The following is an 18,633-nucleotide window of genomic DNA, read 5'->3' on the forward strand; positions in this document are numbered from 1 at the left end:
TTAAAATTTAGCTGTTTGTGTAAAAGGGTTAAATAATCTCGCTCCTCTATACCTTACTGAGTTGGTTATGGAACACAAACCAGTCAGATTGCTCAAATCACAGACTAATAATAATTTATTACGAGTACCCAGATCCAGACTTCTACTTCTAAAACCTACTTCTACTCTTGTGCTTTTAATGTCTTGTAATGTTTATTTTAATTTTGGGGATGGACATACAGTAGATATTTCTCGTACAGCACTTTGGTCAACCAAGGTTGTTTTTTAAATGTGCTTTATGAATAAATTAAACTTTAAACTTAATCAAAGATGAGTAATGGATAAAATTATTGACTACAGGGGGACCTTAAGATAAAAAAAAATTGTATACACAATATTGCTGTTTTTACTGTTTTTGATCAAATAAATGTTGCCTTGGTGAGCATAAAATTATTATTTCAAAAACATTAAGCCCCAGTGCAACCTTTGTGTAAAAATGTCGTAATATTAGCTGGCAAAAAATTCTGGTATTAGTCATCTAGGTAAAAATTTATGAAAATGTGCACACTGTGTATAGGCCTACACATAAAATGTATACTAGAGCAATAGTAAGAGTATGGCAGCATGCTAAACATAGCCATTGGCATTGGGCAACTGCAGTCTACGAAGAATATTCAGCTTTTTGTAATAAGAAAACAAAAGGATTATTAAAGCCAATCAATGAATTGCTCTTTGCCTGTCCATGTAAATGTCTCACTTATTATCTAGGAGAGATTGAGACTATCTTAGTTCTGGTGTATGGCTGCCGAAGTGATTTACAGAAATGAATGAGCCTTCTAATCAAGCTGAGAGCGAATTAGACCTTGATAATGCACCAGAGATAATGAGCGACACATGACTTTACCGTCTATGCAATGACACCTGCCCAGTGGTGCAAATCCACCAAATAGATCTTAATGAAATGAGAATGTGTTCTGCCGCCATTACAACACATACCTCTAGTGTGTCAAGGCTATTTATGAACTGAAGCTTCTGAGATGTTAGGAGATTAGGTTAAGCATTAGAGCAAATGATGAAAAATATGTGGATTTGATTAGCTGCTTCTTCTGAAAATATTGATATTGATGTTTACTCTCATGAAAGCTGCAAAGAATAAATGGTGGATGATTTGCTTACTTTTTGAATGGGAGGTCGTCAGTGCACTGGCCAGGGAGTCAGTCGCTTCTAAGGTGTCCCGTTGTCAAAATCGCTCGAGTGCACTGAAACGTACAATCCCTTGACAATTACAAAACTGCTTCGGCTGTTCATTATATTTAGAAATGTCTGCTTAAGTCTCCCAAGAGTAATTATATAAAGACAAAATCGTATTTTTCTGTTTTTAAAAGAGTAATTGTCTATCATCTCGAATGTGCATGATGCGTACAGCCCTGCAAATATTTTTGTGAAGTATTATATAGGATTTAGTTTTTTTTCTGCAATTTTATTCTACAATTCACATTCTAGACAATCACAAGAACTAAACGACAACAGTATAGGACAGTAAATACAGACAAAAGTACCAAAAAAATAAAAATTACCGATATAAACAGTCATGCTTCTTACTAATTTAGGAGAACCATGATACACTTTTCTTTTTTTTCTTTTTCTTTTTTTTTCAGGATTCTTTGATAAATAAAAAAACTACAAAAAACTTTTGTAAAAATTACATTTTTGGTAACAGTGTAAAAGTCTTTACCCTGATCCTGGCTGAATATAATGTATATGTATGTATATATATATATATATAAACAGCTACTGTACAATGAAAATGCACAATTGTGTATTATGCAGTGATGTTACCGGCTATGTTTTAATGCACAATGTCATAATCATGTCATAGTCCCAGTGTTTAGTGGATGAAAGCCTTTGTTAATTTTACAATTATATATACATGATATACTAATTCACATCATGGGGAATTTAGAAAGTGGAATGAAGCACAGACACATTTTTTGTTTGGCTTTCTTAAAGATTCTTTTTTAAATTCTTATGTCTTTATAAATTAAGGAATATCTAATTATAGGATGACTATTTAGGAAGTGAAACCAATTAATCACAATTCACTGCAAGCCAATTAGCTCTTTCCGTTGCCCCGCCCCCTCTCTTCAGGATGGCAAGTTACCGTCACTCGGTTATTGTTCAACTGCATTGAACTGACAGATGCGGCAGCAGACTCTCTCTCCCTACCTTATGAAGTAATAACATGGCTGACTGACCTCAACAGGAAGCCAGCAGTGATATGCGGTTGACATTCGACAGCGCTGTGCAGTGTGCATATAGAAAAAGCCAGTGAAAATGACCCCGCGTCTCTGGCTGTTGTCCAGTAGCCTACAAACGACAGAAAAAGAGAAACGTGCACTCGGGAAAGATAATGTATTCTTTTAGCATGATTCCTAGATATTTAAAACCTGTATGTTTGGTGTGATTGTGTTTCTCTGTGAAGATGGTAAGAAAAGGGTTGGCCGAGAAGGGAGGAGGGGTAATACTACGCCTTTCGACAATGATGAATGTGTTTAGGGCAGAAGTAGCTACCTGCGTGAGAGAAGCCGAGGTTTCCATGATGAAATGCTGCATTGTAATTTGCCACCTTGTAATTTGTAAATTCTCCCACCTCCTCTTCATCTTTTATCCCTCCACCTCCATTTTCTTCATGCAATTGCACTGTGAAAACCGTCTGTGAATCTATAAAACTCATCGGATCTTTAATTAGAGCGAACACCACAACATCTGTTTGCTGAAATCAGTGTGTTTTTTACTGTTACGAATCTCTTGATAGTACTACCAACCTGGATCCTGTAAAGGTGAAAGCAAAACAGTTTTTAGTAGTCAGTTGCAAAGCTGTACATACACTGACTGTAGATATCAGTGACATTCAATTCAATTTGGGGTCGATAAGATTTATGTGATGTTTTTTAAAGAAGTCTCTTATGCTCACAGAGGCAGGGGTAATTATATACCGGAAAAAATGTCCGGTTCAATTTGATCAGAAATACAGTACAAACAGTAATATTGTGACACTATTATAACTTAAAATAACTTTTTAATAACATTAATACATATTAAAATATAATGTATTCCTTTGATGAAAAGCTGGATTTTCAGCATCATTACTCCAGTCTTCAGTGTCACATGATCCTTCAGAAATTGTTCTAAAATACTGTTATTCCTGTTATAAATATTTTTCCTAATTATTATCGATGTAAACAACAATTGTGCTGCCTAATATTTTTTGTGGAAACCGTGATACATTTGTTTCAAGATTCTTTGACAATTAAAAAAATTAAAACAACAGAATTTTTTTGAAATAGAAATGTATTTACTGCCACTTTGATCAATTTAATGTGTCCTTGCAAAATAAATGTATTTCTTTTATTTATTTATTAATAGATAAAAAATTTATACTAACCTGATTTTTTTTAATGGTTAGATTTCCATTTGTTGTTGCTGGATTTAAGACCTTACACTTTCAACAAGCAACCAATGTTTTTTGACAGATCATTTTACGATTCCCCCTGAGCTCTATATTATTATTATAAAACATTTTTATCCATGAATTTTTAATTCCCAGCACTTCTTTATATTCTCAATAAAAAAAAAAAAGAAAGAATTCCTGCCCATTTAAGATGAATCACTTATGGTGTATTCCTCATTTTTAAGTCACTTTGCATAAAAGTGTCTTCTATATGAAGAGATGTAAATGTAGAGGAGAATTAATAAATGCAAGCTATTGGTTGGATACTCCACTTGTTTGACATCAGTAAAAATGGCAGACAGTTCAAAATCTTTTATCTGAATTATTCACCAAGTGGAGAAACGAATAATAGTGTTTGATCTTTTTCTTTAGAGTCTGAGGTGGGAGTTGTTGTGCAGTTGGGCATGAGAAATATCACACAGCAAATCATCAGAAGCGATGCAAATGCAATGACAGTTTCCCTCCATTTGAAGTGATCATAAGGCTCTCAGTGGGAGTTGCCCTCCTTCCATGGGCATTTCCATATCATGATATGCATGTACACACGTGTTTTGTTGTGATACTGTATTTCATGGCTCAGTCTATTTGAAGATGGATACTGGGTGGATTTATCATGTAACTAATCCATTTCCTGTTTGTTTCACTTTTTTTGTGCAGGGTCTTCATGAGGAATGTCAGTACCTCTTTCAACCTCAGCTCATTGTTCAGAGGCTCATTGGCATTTCAGTGCTGTATCCTGGTTACTTCATTGACCAGATGATTCCTCTTCACAATAGATCTGTACTCTACAAGTGAGTGACTTATTTTAAATGACACGCACACACACACACACACACACACACACACACACACACACACACACACACACACACACACACACACACACACACACACACACACACACACACACACACACACACACACACACACACACACACACACACACACACACGTTGTGTTTTCATATTTTATAGGGACTTTCCGTAGATGTAATGATTTTTATACTTTACAAACTGTATATTCTATCCCCTTAAATGAACCCTACCCATAAACCTATCCATCACACAAAACTTTCTGCATTTTTACTTTTTCAAAAAATAACATGTCCCCACAAGGGTTTCGGATATTGCCATCTTTGTAGAGACACTTTGTCCCCATACTGTAGGGTTTACGGTCCGGGTATCATTCGTTCATTTGTTTTTGCTTTCACATATAAAAACGGAAAAACGAGAAAACAGCTCCTTTTTCCGTTTTTTCGTTTTTTTAGAAAAACGAAAAAATGAAATTATGACTTGATTTTTGATTTACCCGTTCGTAAATGCTGTACACACCTTATTAAAAACTATCCTACAGAGAAGCAGATGAACCAAAAATATGAACGCAACGCATTTAATCACACGTTAAGCGTTTTCTTCCCATAGAAACCCTTTATTATAAGGCAAATAAAGGTGGCTCTTAACGTGGCTTTCTAGGATGACATTGCGGTGCACAGCAAATCCTTTAAATGGTAGCCTATTCAATGCAAAACAAAAATGAAAAATATAAGTAGCCAATAAAATAAATAATTAGCCCACAAACAATATTTATTTTAAAGCCTAGACGAATGTATTTAAAGAAAAACACCAGCGTTGGGCGTTTATAGGCTTAATGTTTCAGCCGCCCTTTTCAAACTGACGCAAGAAAATGCAACAGAATTTGATTTGTTAAACATGAAGAGGACTTATCCGTCTGGCATGGCCGATCGCTCTAACGTTACCTGGATAAATATTTGCTGTTATTAAGCGCATATCCGAGTGTTTGTGTGGAGCGCGCACTGCATGACATGGAGGCGCCGGTGCCTTCACTCTCATTTTCCTATCAACGGTGGAAACAACTTATAATACTACATAAAAGAATAATACATCAGTCGCAACTACTTTTATTTGTGTAAGCTCACAACAACAAACGTTGTGCTTTTGTAAAATAAAAGAAAACAAACAGGGCGCGCTTTCATGATCTCTGTGAATTGGAGCGCGTCTCAAAAATTAACTGAAAACTGCCTAGACAAGCCTCACAGACATGATAAATATAGCTAGGGCCTATCTATATAGCTTATAAAAAATGTCCACCAACGGAAAAAATGCATTCGAAAGCAAATACGTACGGTACCATCTGATTATGTAGCCTAATCCTGTCCGTATAAGGCACATCTAGGCTACATTACAGCGGAGATGTATGGAGATATGTTTGCAGGCAGCCTACACTGATTTAGAAAAAAATGGTTTATTAATAAACAATTAAAATGCTTCGTTATTTTTTTCAGACACATTTATTATCATTAGTCTACTTTTCCTGGTGCTTTGCGGCAAGTTTTATGCATGCGCTTGAGCGCGGAATGACTATAGCCCAGGATTGAATATAAACGTGCGATTAGTCCTAATTGCTTAAATGAATGACTGCTATCTAGAAAAATCTTTAGTCTATGGCAACTGTAATCAATAGACTACATTTAATATTTGACATTATTTAACTAATTAGTATCCAGCTCAGTTAATTAGTTAAAATAATAAAATAAAGTTTAAATTAATATACTAACCATATATTTCTATATAGCATTGCTTATTCCACTACACAAAGGACTGTTTATAAGATGACAATCCGTTATACATGTGAAGATTGTCTGTATCTTGAAGATTTTTGAATTGTATTTGTATTGTATCTTCTGTTATAAAGACGAAGATTGACATTATAAAATAGACCACAAAATACACCACGAAACTAGTTGAGGATAAAAAAAATTGGTATTATAATTGGTACAATTCCAGCATTATGGACGTGACATTTCAATTGCATTGAATACCAATATATTCAAACTGTTTATATATCCATAGGCCTACTCTCTTTATAAAGGCGTCCAAATTTTTTTTTAAATGTAAGTCTACACGTGCGTTTTATATTTAATATAAGGGACATACACATGCTACATGGGTGACAAATGTGACCTGACAAAAAAAATCTAAATATTTTTAGGCTAATTCAGTGAATTATGAAGAAGGGTACTCCCGGATGAAGAAGGGTCGGCTCTCCACAGAACATAAAATATTAATTTTACTACGCGAACATTTTCTCAAAATCTCTCTCTTTCTCCAAAGTGACAGATAAAATCTGCTTATTTATTATAGTAAAAATTATCCAGCAATTATGTTTTTTAGTACTCGATCGAATTCAAGATGTATAGCCTAGCTTAGATCAAATGAGGCTACGGGTCATAAATAACAAATAGCCTTTTGTCTGACAACTGTCAATGCGTGAACATGTTTACATTTAGGCTATTTCAATAGATTTTTTCAGTCAGTTAAGGCAAATAATTGGGTAATAAATAGCATGCATATAGACTATTAATTTTATGTGGGTAAACTCTTAATTTGAAAAATAATTAATGCATTTCCTGCCAATCAGATTTAGCACCACCCACAGGGGAAAATCGGAATATCAAGTGTTTTTTCTGAGTTCCGTGCAAGAACGGGTAAATCAAAAATCAAGTCATAATTTCGTTTTTTCGTTTTTCTAAAAAAACGAAAAAACGGAAAAAGAAGCTGTTTTCTCGTTTTTCCGTTTTTATATGTGAAAGCAAAAACAAATGAACGAATGATACCCGGACCGTTTACCAGGCTTTTAATGATCAAGGGTGCATTAAATTGATCAAAAGAAACAGTTAAGACATGTATAATGTTTCTTTTAAAATATTTTAAATAAATGTTCATAAATGTGTTCATCAGAGAATCCTGATTTTTATTTATTTATCACGGTTTCCACACAAATATTAAGCAGCACAACTGTGTTCAACATTTATAATAAGAAGAATTGTTTCTTGAGCAGCAAATCAGCATATTAGACTGATTTCTGAAGGACCATGTGACACTGAAGACTGGAGTAATGATGCTGAACATTCAGCGTTGACATCATTGGAACACATTACATTTTAAATATATATTAAAATAGAAAATGGTTATTGTAGATTGAAATAATATTTCACAATATTACTGTATTTTTTATCAAATAAATGCAAAATCTTTCTGGGTCCAAACTCTTGAAAAGTGGCGTAAATAACTCACCAAACACCATTTTTTTTAAAGATGTGAACATTTCTTTATTACTGCCTCTGCAGACTTCCTTTCCTTATCAGATACTCAAACGCACACACTTTGTGCATTTCTCTCACCTTCTATCTGCCTCTTTCTGCTCACAACACTTTACCATTCCACACACATCCTTCTCTCAAGCTTCCCTCCATTCCAGGCTTCTACTCTCATTAGGTTCAGATATTAAAGCTCTCCTCTCAATTAGCAAATAAAGTCTTTCTAAATGAAAAAGAGGAAAATGGAGGAGGGGAGAGGTGATGAAATGCATTCATAAACACCAGGGTACACAGAAAAGACCTTGAGCACTGGACATTATGAAGATGGGCTTTTTGTATCATTAAAAGCTGGTTTCCTGTGGACATTTCAGAAGGACAGTAAATTGCATATTGTGAGACTTGAACATTAGCTGTTTAATGGATGTCTGGATCTTAGTATACACTTTTTTATAGTATATAGGATGTCTGCTGCATGAAATAAATTGTGTATGCAGAAATAGGAATCCTCTTATATGTAGGACTATCCTTAATATGAACATTAAACATAGCTCTCGTCATTGAGACTGACAAAGATTAAATTAAGTTTTTATAAGAGTTTGTATTATTCAAACTAGGACATACTATTTAATCAGTTGTGAAATGCAAAACAATGCTGCATAAAATTGAACGAAGGGATAAATTAACCATGCAATAAATTATTTTTTTAAGGTTTTAATTTCAAGGCAAATTCCAAAGATCAAGTTTATGTTCCAAGACGCATTTTCTACCAAAGCAATCCAGCGGATCTGTAAACAAATTGTGTTCTGTTTGATTGAGCAGTTGGTGTGCTGTTCTTATCGTTAATTATCAAAAACCAACAGACAAAGCCAATTGCGTCATGGCCAAAAATGTAGATATTAATTATTTATTCTAATTTCACGGTTGTTCTCAATCTCTGTTCAATTGAAAAGGGCAACTTGCATTAGCTTCCTGATTAGTTGTTATTGATGTAGAAAATTAAGACCAAGCGATATCACTTGACTGTTTTATGCATTGTCAACAATTTTGTTGAAATGATCTGAAGTTTAAAGTTGTCCTGAGAGTACAAAAACACATTCCCATTCAAATGTTTCCTTGGCATTTCAATAAGCGCTCTAATTTTGTTCAGTGCAGTCTCTGTAGACAATGTCAGCTACAGTCAGTGTTGGTTTAAAGCAGATGTCCTCTACCTTTCTCTTCTTTGTACCTGGCAGAGTGTTCATCCCAAACTACATCTCTCGGGTGAAGGTACAGCTTGTGGACTGCAATACAAAGAACAGGAGCGGGGAGAGCTGTCCGGTTCTGCTGAAGATCCGCTCGAGGGCCCCGCCGGTGCATAACTCCAGCGCAATGGACTGCAGAGAGAACCTTCCCTGTGAGCTAGATGTCCCACTGCCATCCTGGGAGCAGTGGTACTATATTTTGGTGGAGCGTTACCTCAGTAGCTCAGATGTCTACTTTCGTATTGGTGTTCAGGTTAAAGGTAAGAACTTGTTTTATAGAGGCCATTACATGCCCTTTTACAAAGTCTTGATTTTGTTTTTGGGGTCTACTAGATAAGGTTTGAATGTTCAAAAAACCTTTGAAACCTTCGCAGTCTGTCAGAAACGCTCTGTTTAGTTCCTGAAGCCCCTCCCTTAGAAGTGTGCTCTGATGGTCGGCTGGATCAGTACCTGATTGGTCAACCGAAATGTCACACCTCTTACGATAACCGCAAGTTTCAGCACACTTCTCAACCCTCTGCAGCAATGCTAGTGCGAGTGCATATGCGACTAAATCTTCACCATGGGCGACTAAATAATGTCTTATCATTCGCCATTGGCTAATAAATTCTTCGATTTTATTCGCCTCTGTGTGTGTGTGTGTTAGAAGTATAAGTTTTGCAGATATATTTTCACTCTCTCAACACTTTACGCACCATAAACACTAGTGTGAATGTGCACAACTCACCGTCGTTTTGCTAAGAGTGCTGTGTTTCTCACACACACGCAAAGAGAGTGTCTACCACGCAGAATCGACGGTCTATCGACGGATATTCTTTCTTGTGTTTTCCTGTCAAAATTCATTTGTAATTGTTCAGCTTTTAAGAACAAGCTGAAGATATGCCGGTTTCTCTGGCAGTGGGTGGGACTAATGCGCAAACGGCAATCTCATTGGCTGGCGCTCATATATTACCTTCCCTGTTTTGATTTCAGCAAATCAGTTCGAGTGAATGCTGTCAACGTGATTAATATTCATGAACCCAGCAGCTCATCAATCCTTAGTGCGTTGTATATTGTTATAATTACTATTATCTAATATATATGATATAATTTATGCAGTTATAATTACTAGTACTGTAAATATGTTTGGGGCCACTATGTGTATAATTTATTATTGTACCATATTACTATCAGCATATATTAAACTGGTGGAATTTAGGGGCAGGAATCCTTATTGTAATGAACCAACAATACAGTAGAATCAATATTCTGGATTCTGACATGTCATTAACCATGGGCTTTCCACCCGTGACATGAAATCACACTATATGAATAGGTCCACCTGGTACCATCGTTTTTTAGGAAGGTGGCTTTTGGTTGCAACAATCCCTGCAGATTTTGGTGGAAATATTTGAGTCCTGCACAAATGAGATGGCAACAGCTTGATGGTTTGATCCGGGCTTCATTAATTTTTTATTAGGATTTGACAGTACAAATGTTACAGGCATATGGCTCCAAGTCATTGTTTGGTTTCAGCATTTCAATGAATTGCATTTGAGCATATCTGGAATGTATTCAGACTTCACTGCTTGAAGGGTTTTTACAAAGGCAGGTGTTCTCGTGGCCCAGGTGGAGTTGGAAAATTAAAGTGTGTTTAGAGAGACAGGCTTTGTTATGAATCTCTGTGACAAATTAGAACCTCAGTGGGCTCAGATGAGGACCCTGTCATGGATTGGAACCTCCGCCTTTTTTCTGCCTGATGTTACAATGAAGTGTTGATGAATTCCATACTTTTACGTGTCTTGAGTCATTGTGATAAATATGGCAATTGGGCTGCTCGCAAAGTGTGAAATAGATGGGGGACTCAATTCAGTCACATGGACCGTATCATTGCAGCATGGGGAAGTTACATGCTCACCTTAAAAGACTCGCTTTGAGTCAAATTTACTCTTTCTGCTTAAATCTGTACATTATATTTCAAATTACACAGCTGTAATTTATGGTACACGATAAGCCAAAACATTATGACCAGTCACAGGTGAGGTGAATATCGTTGATCATCTCCTAACTAGGCACATATTAAGGTCTGGGTAGATTAGAAGGTAAGCAAACGATCAGCTCCCAATGTATAATCAATGTATTGGGCTGCGTTTACACTTGGCATTAACATGCGACCTGTATCCGGATGTTGTCCACATTGAAAAGACGTGCAAACGCGCTTCTGATCGGAATGTTATCCGATCAGCGTGTCCAGGTTCGGAGGTAGTCGAGGACGCATTGTGATCAGATCTCAGTGTAATGTAAACGCAATCCAGCGATTGTGTCTGCATTTACAGGTGGACGTCATATAAATCTCCCCCGCCCAGTCTCCCCACGTGGCTGTCAGAAAAAAATTAGACTTGCATGATACTGTGTGTGTCATTTTTCATTTTAATTGTGCAACATTATCTGAACGAGGCGATCGCCTGTACAATCACAATCTCATGATCAGTCATGAGATATTAATGAAGAGTGTGCGCTGCTTTGCCAGAGGAATAATGGGAATACATTTTTTTATTTTTTTATTTATGTTGAATGTTTTTATTGTTTCAGCATGTTTATTAATCTCCCATTTCTGTTAATATTGTCATTGCACGCTATAACCTTAAAACCCATTGATCGATGATGTGACTTGTTTAACATGATCAACCCAGTTATTTTTGTATGATCAACTCTGGAAATATTCCTTCATTCAAAAAACGTAATTCTAAGACTGGAGATTGCATAGGAAAGTAAAGTGAGTGAGTGAAAAAGCATTGCTTAATTTGTATCATCTTTACTCTTAATGTGGTGTCGTGCTACATACCTAATTTAAATATTATGCAGGAAACAGAAATCCGATCAGTTATCCAGATACAGAGGCTACTTAATATGAACAAATGTAAACGCATGGTGTCCTGATTGGCTAATGATCTGCTCGATCGGATCACGGTGATCGCATGTTAATGCCAAATGTAAACGCCGAGTGCAGGAGAAATGGGCAGGAAAAAAGATCTGAGTGACTTTGTCAAGGGCCAAATTGTTATGGCAAGGCGATGGAGCAAGGCTTGCGGGTTGTTTCCGGTCAGCAGTGGTGAGAATTAACCAACAGTAGTCCAATGAAGTACAAACCACAAACTGACAACAGGGTGTTGGGCGTCCAAGGCTCTTCGATGCACGAGGCAGGTGGTGATAATGTTTTGGCTCACCCGTGCATGTTCATATATTGGATCTCAATTTTTAGAGCACTTAAATATTGTTTACTATTTTATAACTTAAAGTGACTTTCCTATTAAAACACCTCTAGTTTACAGGGTCAAAATGTAATCCCCCCCTCACAGGAGTGACACTTTTAGCAAAAAAAAAACACTCTGCTGCTATCAAATCTACCATGTTCTCTCATTTTGTCTGAGGTTTCCTCTGTTCGTCTGTTCCCCCATTTTTCCTCCACATCCTGTGGCGCAGCAGAATCCCTGCCTTTGTTACAGCCTTGATGCCAAGGGATGTTGGCGCTGATGGCTCGGTAAGAGGGGATGAAGAGGAGGGCCATTGATGTTCAATGAGGCTGAACAGTCTCAGACCAGCTTAGATAAAGCACTCACAGGGGGAAACAATTGGCCATGATGAGACGGCGTACCTGCGGAGAGCATTATCTGTGTGCGTGAGGAGCTGAAAAAGGAAAAACTTGTCTAGCAAGGACTTATTGCAGTGACGTTCTGTCACATTCAAGGCTGAGAGTCAATTTTGTCACCTCAGACTATTTGCTGCATTTATAAAGGAGGAACAAAATCTTTTTTGCTCAGTGAATTTGGGCTGTCAAAAGATTAAAGCATTACAATAGATAAAAAATATCATGATTTCAGCCTTTTGGCTGAATATTTGCCAGTAATCTCACATTCTCGCATTCCTTTTTAATGCATTCATTCCTCTTTTCATGAAATAAATCAACTTAAAAAGTACCTACCATTTTTACTACTAGCCTACAGCAGTCCATGGGAGGTTTTTGCATTAACAGTGTTTTTGCTCCTAGGTGATATTTCATATTTGTTGTTGATGATTAAATTCTTCCGTGCAAAGACTATTGATAGTTGAATATACATTTGTTAAAAGTAAAACGATAGTCAGTACATGTAAAGTGAGACACTTTCTGATATTTTGTCCCTGGCTTTGTTTTTGAAACATGAATCAAATGGACACATCGATGTAATTGCATACTAATTTCGGATTAATGCAGATTTATAGTAATGGAATCCTATACCGGTACGAGGATTGACGGGTGATTAAGTTTAAGTGTCCCGCTATACCTTTGTTCACCCATTATTAGTACCACTTATTATATAATTATGGCTAATCTAGTTACCCGACTGCACTGCAATCAAGGTAATCTTAGACATAATCTAACACTGTCATTCGTTTCCCCTCTGTGTTATTTTTCACCATTTATGATGGTCCATACCCTGTATCATATGACCTTGTAGTATCACCTGTGTCTGAAGATTTTGGTCAGCGCTTCTGTCAGCCTTAATTCAATTATTCTGAACCCAGCTCCCCTTACCTTGATCAATTTTACTGAACAGCAGATACTGGCCGGCTGCCATCTCTCTCCCATCTTCCAAGCCGGCCTGACTCTTCGTGTCCTTCCTTTGCTGTCTCTCTACACCATTCAGTTCTCTTGATGGTCTTAATGGAGAGAACAGACCATTTGTAAATTTAACAAGAACCAAGTTGCTGTGTGCATAGAATCCATTTCCTCTCAGCTATTTTCACAACAAACTTGTTGGATGAAACATGTCAAACTCACAGAAAAACTATAAAATTATTACAATTCAGATTTTATATGATGCTCTGATGAACTAAACTACTGCTATGTCATAGCCTAAAATATCATGAAATTACCAGTAGATGATTTAAAAATGCTTGCAAAGTTTCAAACATCATAGTCATGTGAAATTGGACAATGGATTTGTTTGGGTAGGCACTGAATATTATTATTATCATGACTGGTCAGGTCTTCTCTGCATGAGATACAGTGAATATTTAATCTGAGTGAATCATGTCCAGAATGAAACAAACACAAGTTTTTTTTTAGTTTATATATATATATATATATATATATATATATATATATATATATATATATATATATATATATATATATATATATATATATATATATTTGTGGCCTGTTGCTTGTACGTCTGCTAAATGCTATGGACGTTCAGTTGATTTCTTAGATCAGGGGTGTCAAACACATGATACGTGTAGGAGTCAAACTGTTGGATGATTTTTTTTTATTTTTTTTATTATGCTTAAAACATTCCCATTCACTCGTTTCAATAATGGCATTCATTCATACTGTTGTAAATTAGATTTAGTAAATTCCATGTGCTCACTTTTATTTTACACCAAGTTCTGAGGCTCTAATTATTTTCTTTAAGACTAGCGATAAGTTGTTGAATTCAGTTATATAAAAACATAGATTGGTCTCATTTGAATCTGATAAGTAAGACTGATTTCCTCTGGCTTTTTTTTTTCATGCAACTGACCCCTGAACTTTATATACATCAAGGTTTTACAAATATAAAAATCAACCTGCTTAAATCCAATCTGGATAATAAAACTTCAGAAATTTACAAAAATGTCAATCCTTAAAAAGTTTGACACCTCATTGATTTATTTTCTTTGCACGGCAGACACACAACCTTCTAACTCCACCTAAACACCAACACTATACAGAATTGTACCGTGTAGTACCTTAAAAGTACATTTTACTACTTCAAGGTACGAATATGAACGTTTTAGCAGTAGATTGTCCAAAGTTGTCCTTTTTAAGTGTACTGCTCCAGCTGTTGTACCCCAGTACAATTTTAGTTTGCTGTAAAGCCAGATTTTGTGCAGTATTGCAGCTCATGGCACTTTCTACTTTTTTTTCCTAGTTTTACTTCCCATGTTGCCATTGGTAACACCAAATGGCCATATCGATAGTATCATTAATTGTGCTAATCACTCATGAGCTCCAGGCTTCAGGGAGTCCTCTTTGTTTGAGAGACATCCACAGAGCCAAATAGAAACAGATCCCAGTCGTGGGATTTCAAAATCAGCTTCAAAACAATGAGCTCCAAATTTCAGCCTGCGAACTGCACTTCATCACACAGCTGTAATTGGAGCATCAACAGAAAGGGTTTGAGGCTTACATGTTGGAGATGGACTGGGAGAGCCACAATGCAAATGTGAGATTTGAAATTTTGCTACATTTTTCTGCTGCTCGTTGGACTAATCTTGAAAGAGACGAGGAGGTTAAAACACAATAAAAAGGAGGCTTAATTGAGACTGATGTGTTCTTATCACCGTTAATAATGAGTAACAGTGTCTTAACATGGTGAAATGACCGTTAATAGATCTAGACCAAGGACTGAAATGAGCTAATTCAACACTGAATGAAATAACTACATTCTCTACAGAGGCATATTTCTCTTCAGTAATGGCATCAGCACAAATGTGATTGGGAACCGTAACACAAAATGGAGAACAAATAAGGTAGTTAAACATAATTGTGTTTTCGAAAAGCCCCATTGTTATTGCTATTGATCGTTTAGCTGCTCTCATGAATATCTGGTGTTTTCTTGTGAGTTAAACTTTGGTTATGGTTTAACACCCTTTAAGGTAGAAAATGTTTTGTATAAAAAACCTTGGCCTATAGACCTTAGAGCTCAAGTGTGCTATGATAATGTACAGTCACATTTTCTAAATGATGAATAAAAAGTGCATGCGTATGACCAATATTGAAAAGCTTTCTCACTTTGAGAATATTGAAGCTGTGGCCTTCTAACACAGCATCTTAAATGCAAACTATAGTGTAATTTGCCCGCCGGTAGCCATGACTACCCAATGTCCAACCTTCATGGGGCCATAAACCAATTTCACACAGTGAATTGCATTTTTATTGACTTTTACATTTTCTGCAACTGGCATGAGAAGCAAAATGTTCCAAATTCAGGGGTTAAAGGGTTAAGTTGGATCTGTCGTTAATGTCGATATAAATGTGTTTGAAGGCTAAAGCAGGACACCAAGTCTGTGAGCACTCAGCATCTGTACCAAATGGCAGGTGTCAACTTGGTTAACTTGGGGTTTTTTTGGGGACAGCTCTCACGGAGACAGTGGGCGAGAATAAGCATAGGTTAGGAGACCATTTGCCTACCTTCATTTGTGTGTCAGTTATCTCTAAACTCTTAAAAACCTTATTAACTTTTGTTTTACTCTTTGGGAATGAGACATTTGTACCGGTCACCATGAGACATTTCAAATTATACTAAACATGTATTATACTCGATGATAATCATTCACATTAAAAGCATATTCTTGTGTGAGTTGTGGTGATAGGAAGATGGGGGGAAGAAATGTAGATTAGGTGAGACTTTTGTCTCAAATGGCGAGTTCGAATGGTAATTTTCAGCAAGGTCCTTTGTCCACAAGGAGTGGTCGTTCCTCAAGCAGTTTTTCCAGTCTTACACTATTAATATGTGAGATTTTATGGACACTTTCCCTCAAATCTCTGCTGTGATCAACTTTGGTCAGGGGGCTAAATAGACTGAAGAAAACATTGAGAGATTTTTTTTGTGTCAGAGAATAGCATTAAATTAGTTTAGAAAAAAAAGTTTTCTATACTAAAATGTTTATTGCATTTCAGAATATATATGTATAAATTAGAATTAATGTAATACTTTCCCGTAGAACAATCTTATGCTGGAGATTTTTTACAGGAAATTGCTTATTTCAAAACAATTCACTCATTGTCTAGATTTGCCAACCTGAAAGCACCTGCTGGTGATTTGTTGTCAGCCGATTCTGCACTATGCTAAGCATTCATTGTTGAATGTGAAATGCAGAAATTATGATTTTTTTTTTTTTTTTTTCAGAAATGTTTCATTCAGTTGATGTTCTTCTGGCTTGCTGCTGATGTCTTGTCATTGTTTATTTGCTTCACTAATGTTGCTGAGTTGAGTCCTGTAGAACCACTGTAGGAAATTTGGGAAATCTTAATCCCAGCTGATAAGGTATAATGCAATTGGAACAGAAAAATGCATTGTTTGTCATTAGGGCACATTGTTAGACATTAGTAAATGATTGCCTATTCAAAACAATTAATGTACCAGTAAACTAATTTAGTTTGACCGTGAAAAAAAAAAAACGTGAAAATTGTGTGATTAATTATGTTAATTTTTCCACTCCATTAATTGTGTAGTCTTTAATTTATTATTATTATTCTAATAAACACTGGGGTTTGTTTTCTTCATTTTACAGCGACTCTACCATTGTGCGGTGATGTGTATAAAAGCACTCAACGGCATCAACGCCTTTGTGATTGAATGTTTTATTGTGTAATTTCTCAGCCTGCAATCATATTTTTTTTCAAGCCATTCATGTGGATTTGTTAAAATAATTTTCATAATTAGATGACATGCCATTGAATAATTAAAATGTGTCATTCTCTTTATTATTATTTAAATTATTGCAAAAAAAAAAAAAATCTAGCACAACACTTTGAGTTGTTAATACCTAAGATCTTTTAAAAGACAAATAAAAGACAATGAAACTTAAACCAAACATTATTGACTGTAGCTTTAAAAATAAAAATAACAATAGACAAGTTTGATAGTGTCATTCTCTTTATACCTACGTTAATGAATCAAAAGGCACTTAGTCAGCAGGCCGACGTGTTGATATGGCTTCAGATAACTGGTGTAATTACTCAGTCAATTAGTGAAGTGAAGCAGGACTTTGGTGCAGAGGTAACACAAGACATTAGTTTCAGTAAACTAATTACCTGCTGTATGCTCAACACGGCGGGCAAAACAAGCTACACTCAAAAAAATTACTCTTTGAATGAACATAAAAAAATCATGGAAAGGATTTCCACATGATTAACTTGCTTTATTTCAGCATTATGCAATTATGTTATTCCAATTTAATGTACTTACGTTGGGTCAACTTAATTTATTAAGGTTGATTCAACTTATTTACTATAGTTTGGCACAGCTTCATTTAATAGTGTCAGCCCAACTAATTTTAAGGTTTTCTGACATGATTGAAGTGTTTTTTATTTTCAAACATCCATTAATATTTCATTTATTTTAGTGACACATAATCAAATCGATAGACTATAGCTAGCTATTTGCTAGCAGTAGTACATATTTGCAAATGCTAAGATTTACATGCTTCTTCAACCGAAACAGTTAAACGTATCTGAATCAGTCCACAGCCAAACAAAATGCTCCACTCTTCTCCACAATGGTAACCCACTGTAATTTAAATGGTTCTAATTATTCCAATGTAATTGAACATTAAACACAATTACACACTATCAAGTCTTCCCCTTTTCTAATTTTCTCCAAAAAACATAAAATAACACTTCATTTTAACATTTATTCTCTCTTAATTTAACCATATGCAAAGCATGCTGGGAACTAACAAGCACCGCCCAGTCTCAGTTAATGCAACACAAATCATTCATGTAATCCAACACAAATGGATTAAGTAAACTTAAATTTTATATTTAAGCAGATTGAACACAATCAAATTAAGTTAGGGCAAAATGGCAGTTGGCGTCGCACTATACCGCCACCCTCTGGATGTAAGAATTTTTTACTTGACATAAATGGTTTGTGTTTAGACAACACGTTAGGATTTTGTACTGTTAAGATGAGACATAATTACGTGGACCTTAATAGAAAAAAACATTTCAAGTCAACAAACACAATTATTATAAGTAAACTAAATATAAATATATT

The 18,633-nt window shown here is 35.7% G+C and overlaps 1 protein-coding gene across 1 annotated transcript in view; it reads left to right on the forward strand.

Moving 5' to 3' along the window:
• tmem8b (transmembrane protein 8B) overlaps positions 1–18,633 on the forward strand; it is a 132,638-nt gene that overhangs the window by 61,098 nt on the left and 52,907 nt on the right. The window contains exons 4-5 of the mRNA XM_079607242.1: positions 4,148–4,281; positions 8,840–9,108. Coding sequence (XP_079463368.1) covers positions 4,148–4,281; positions 8,840–9,108 — 403 coding nt within the window. The remainder of the gene's footprint in view (positions 1–4,147; positions 4,282–8,839; positions 9,109–18,633) is intronic.

The sequence above is a fragment of the Phoxinus phoxinus genome, assembly GCF_949152265.1.
Source record: "Phoxinus phoxinus genome assembly, chromosome: 3".
Taxonomy (NCBI): Eukaryota; Metazoa; Chordata; class Actinopteri; order Cypriniformes; family Leuciscidae; genus Phoxinus; species Phoxinus phoxinus.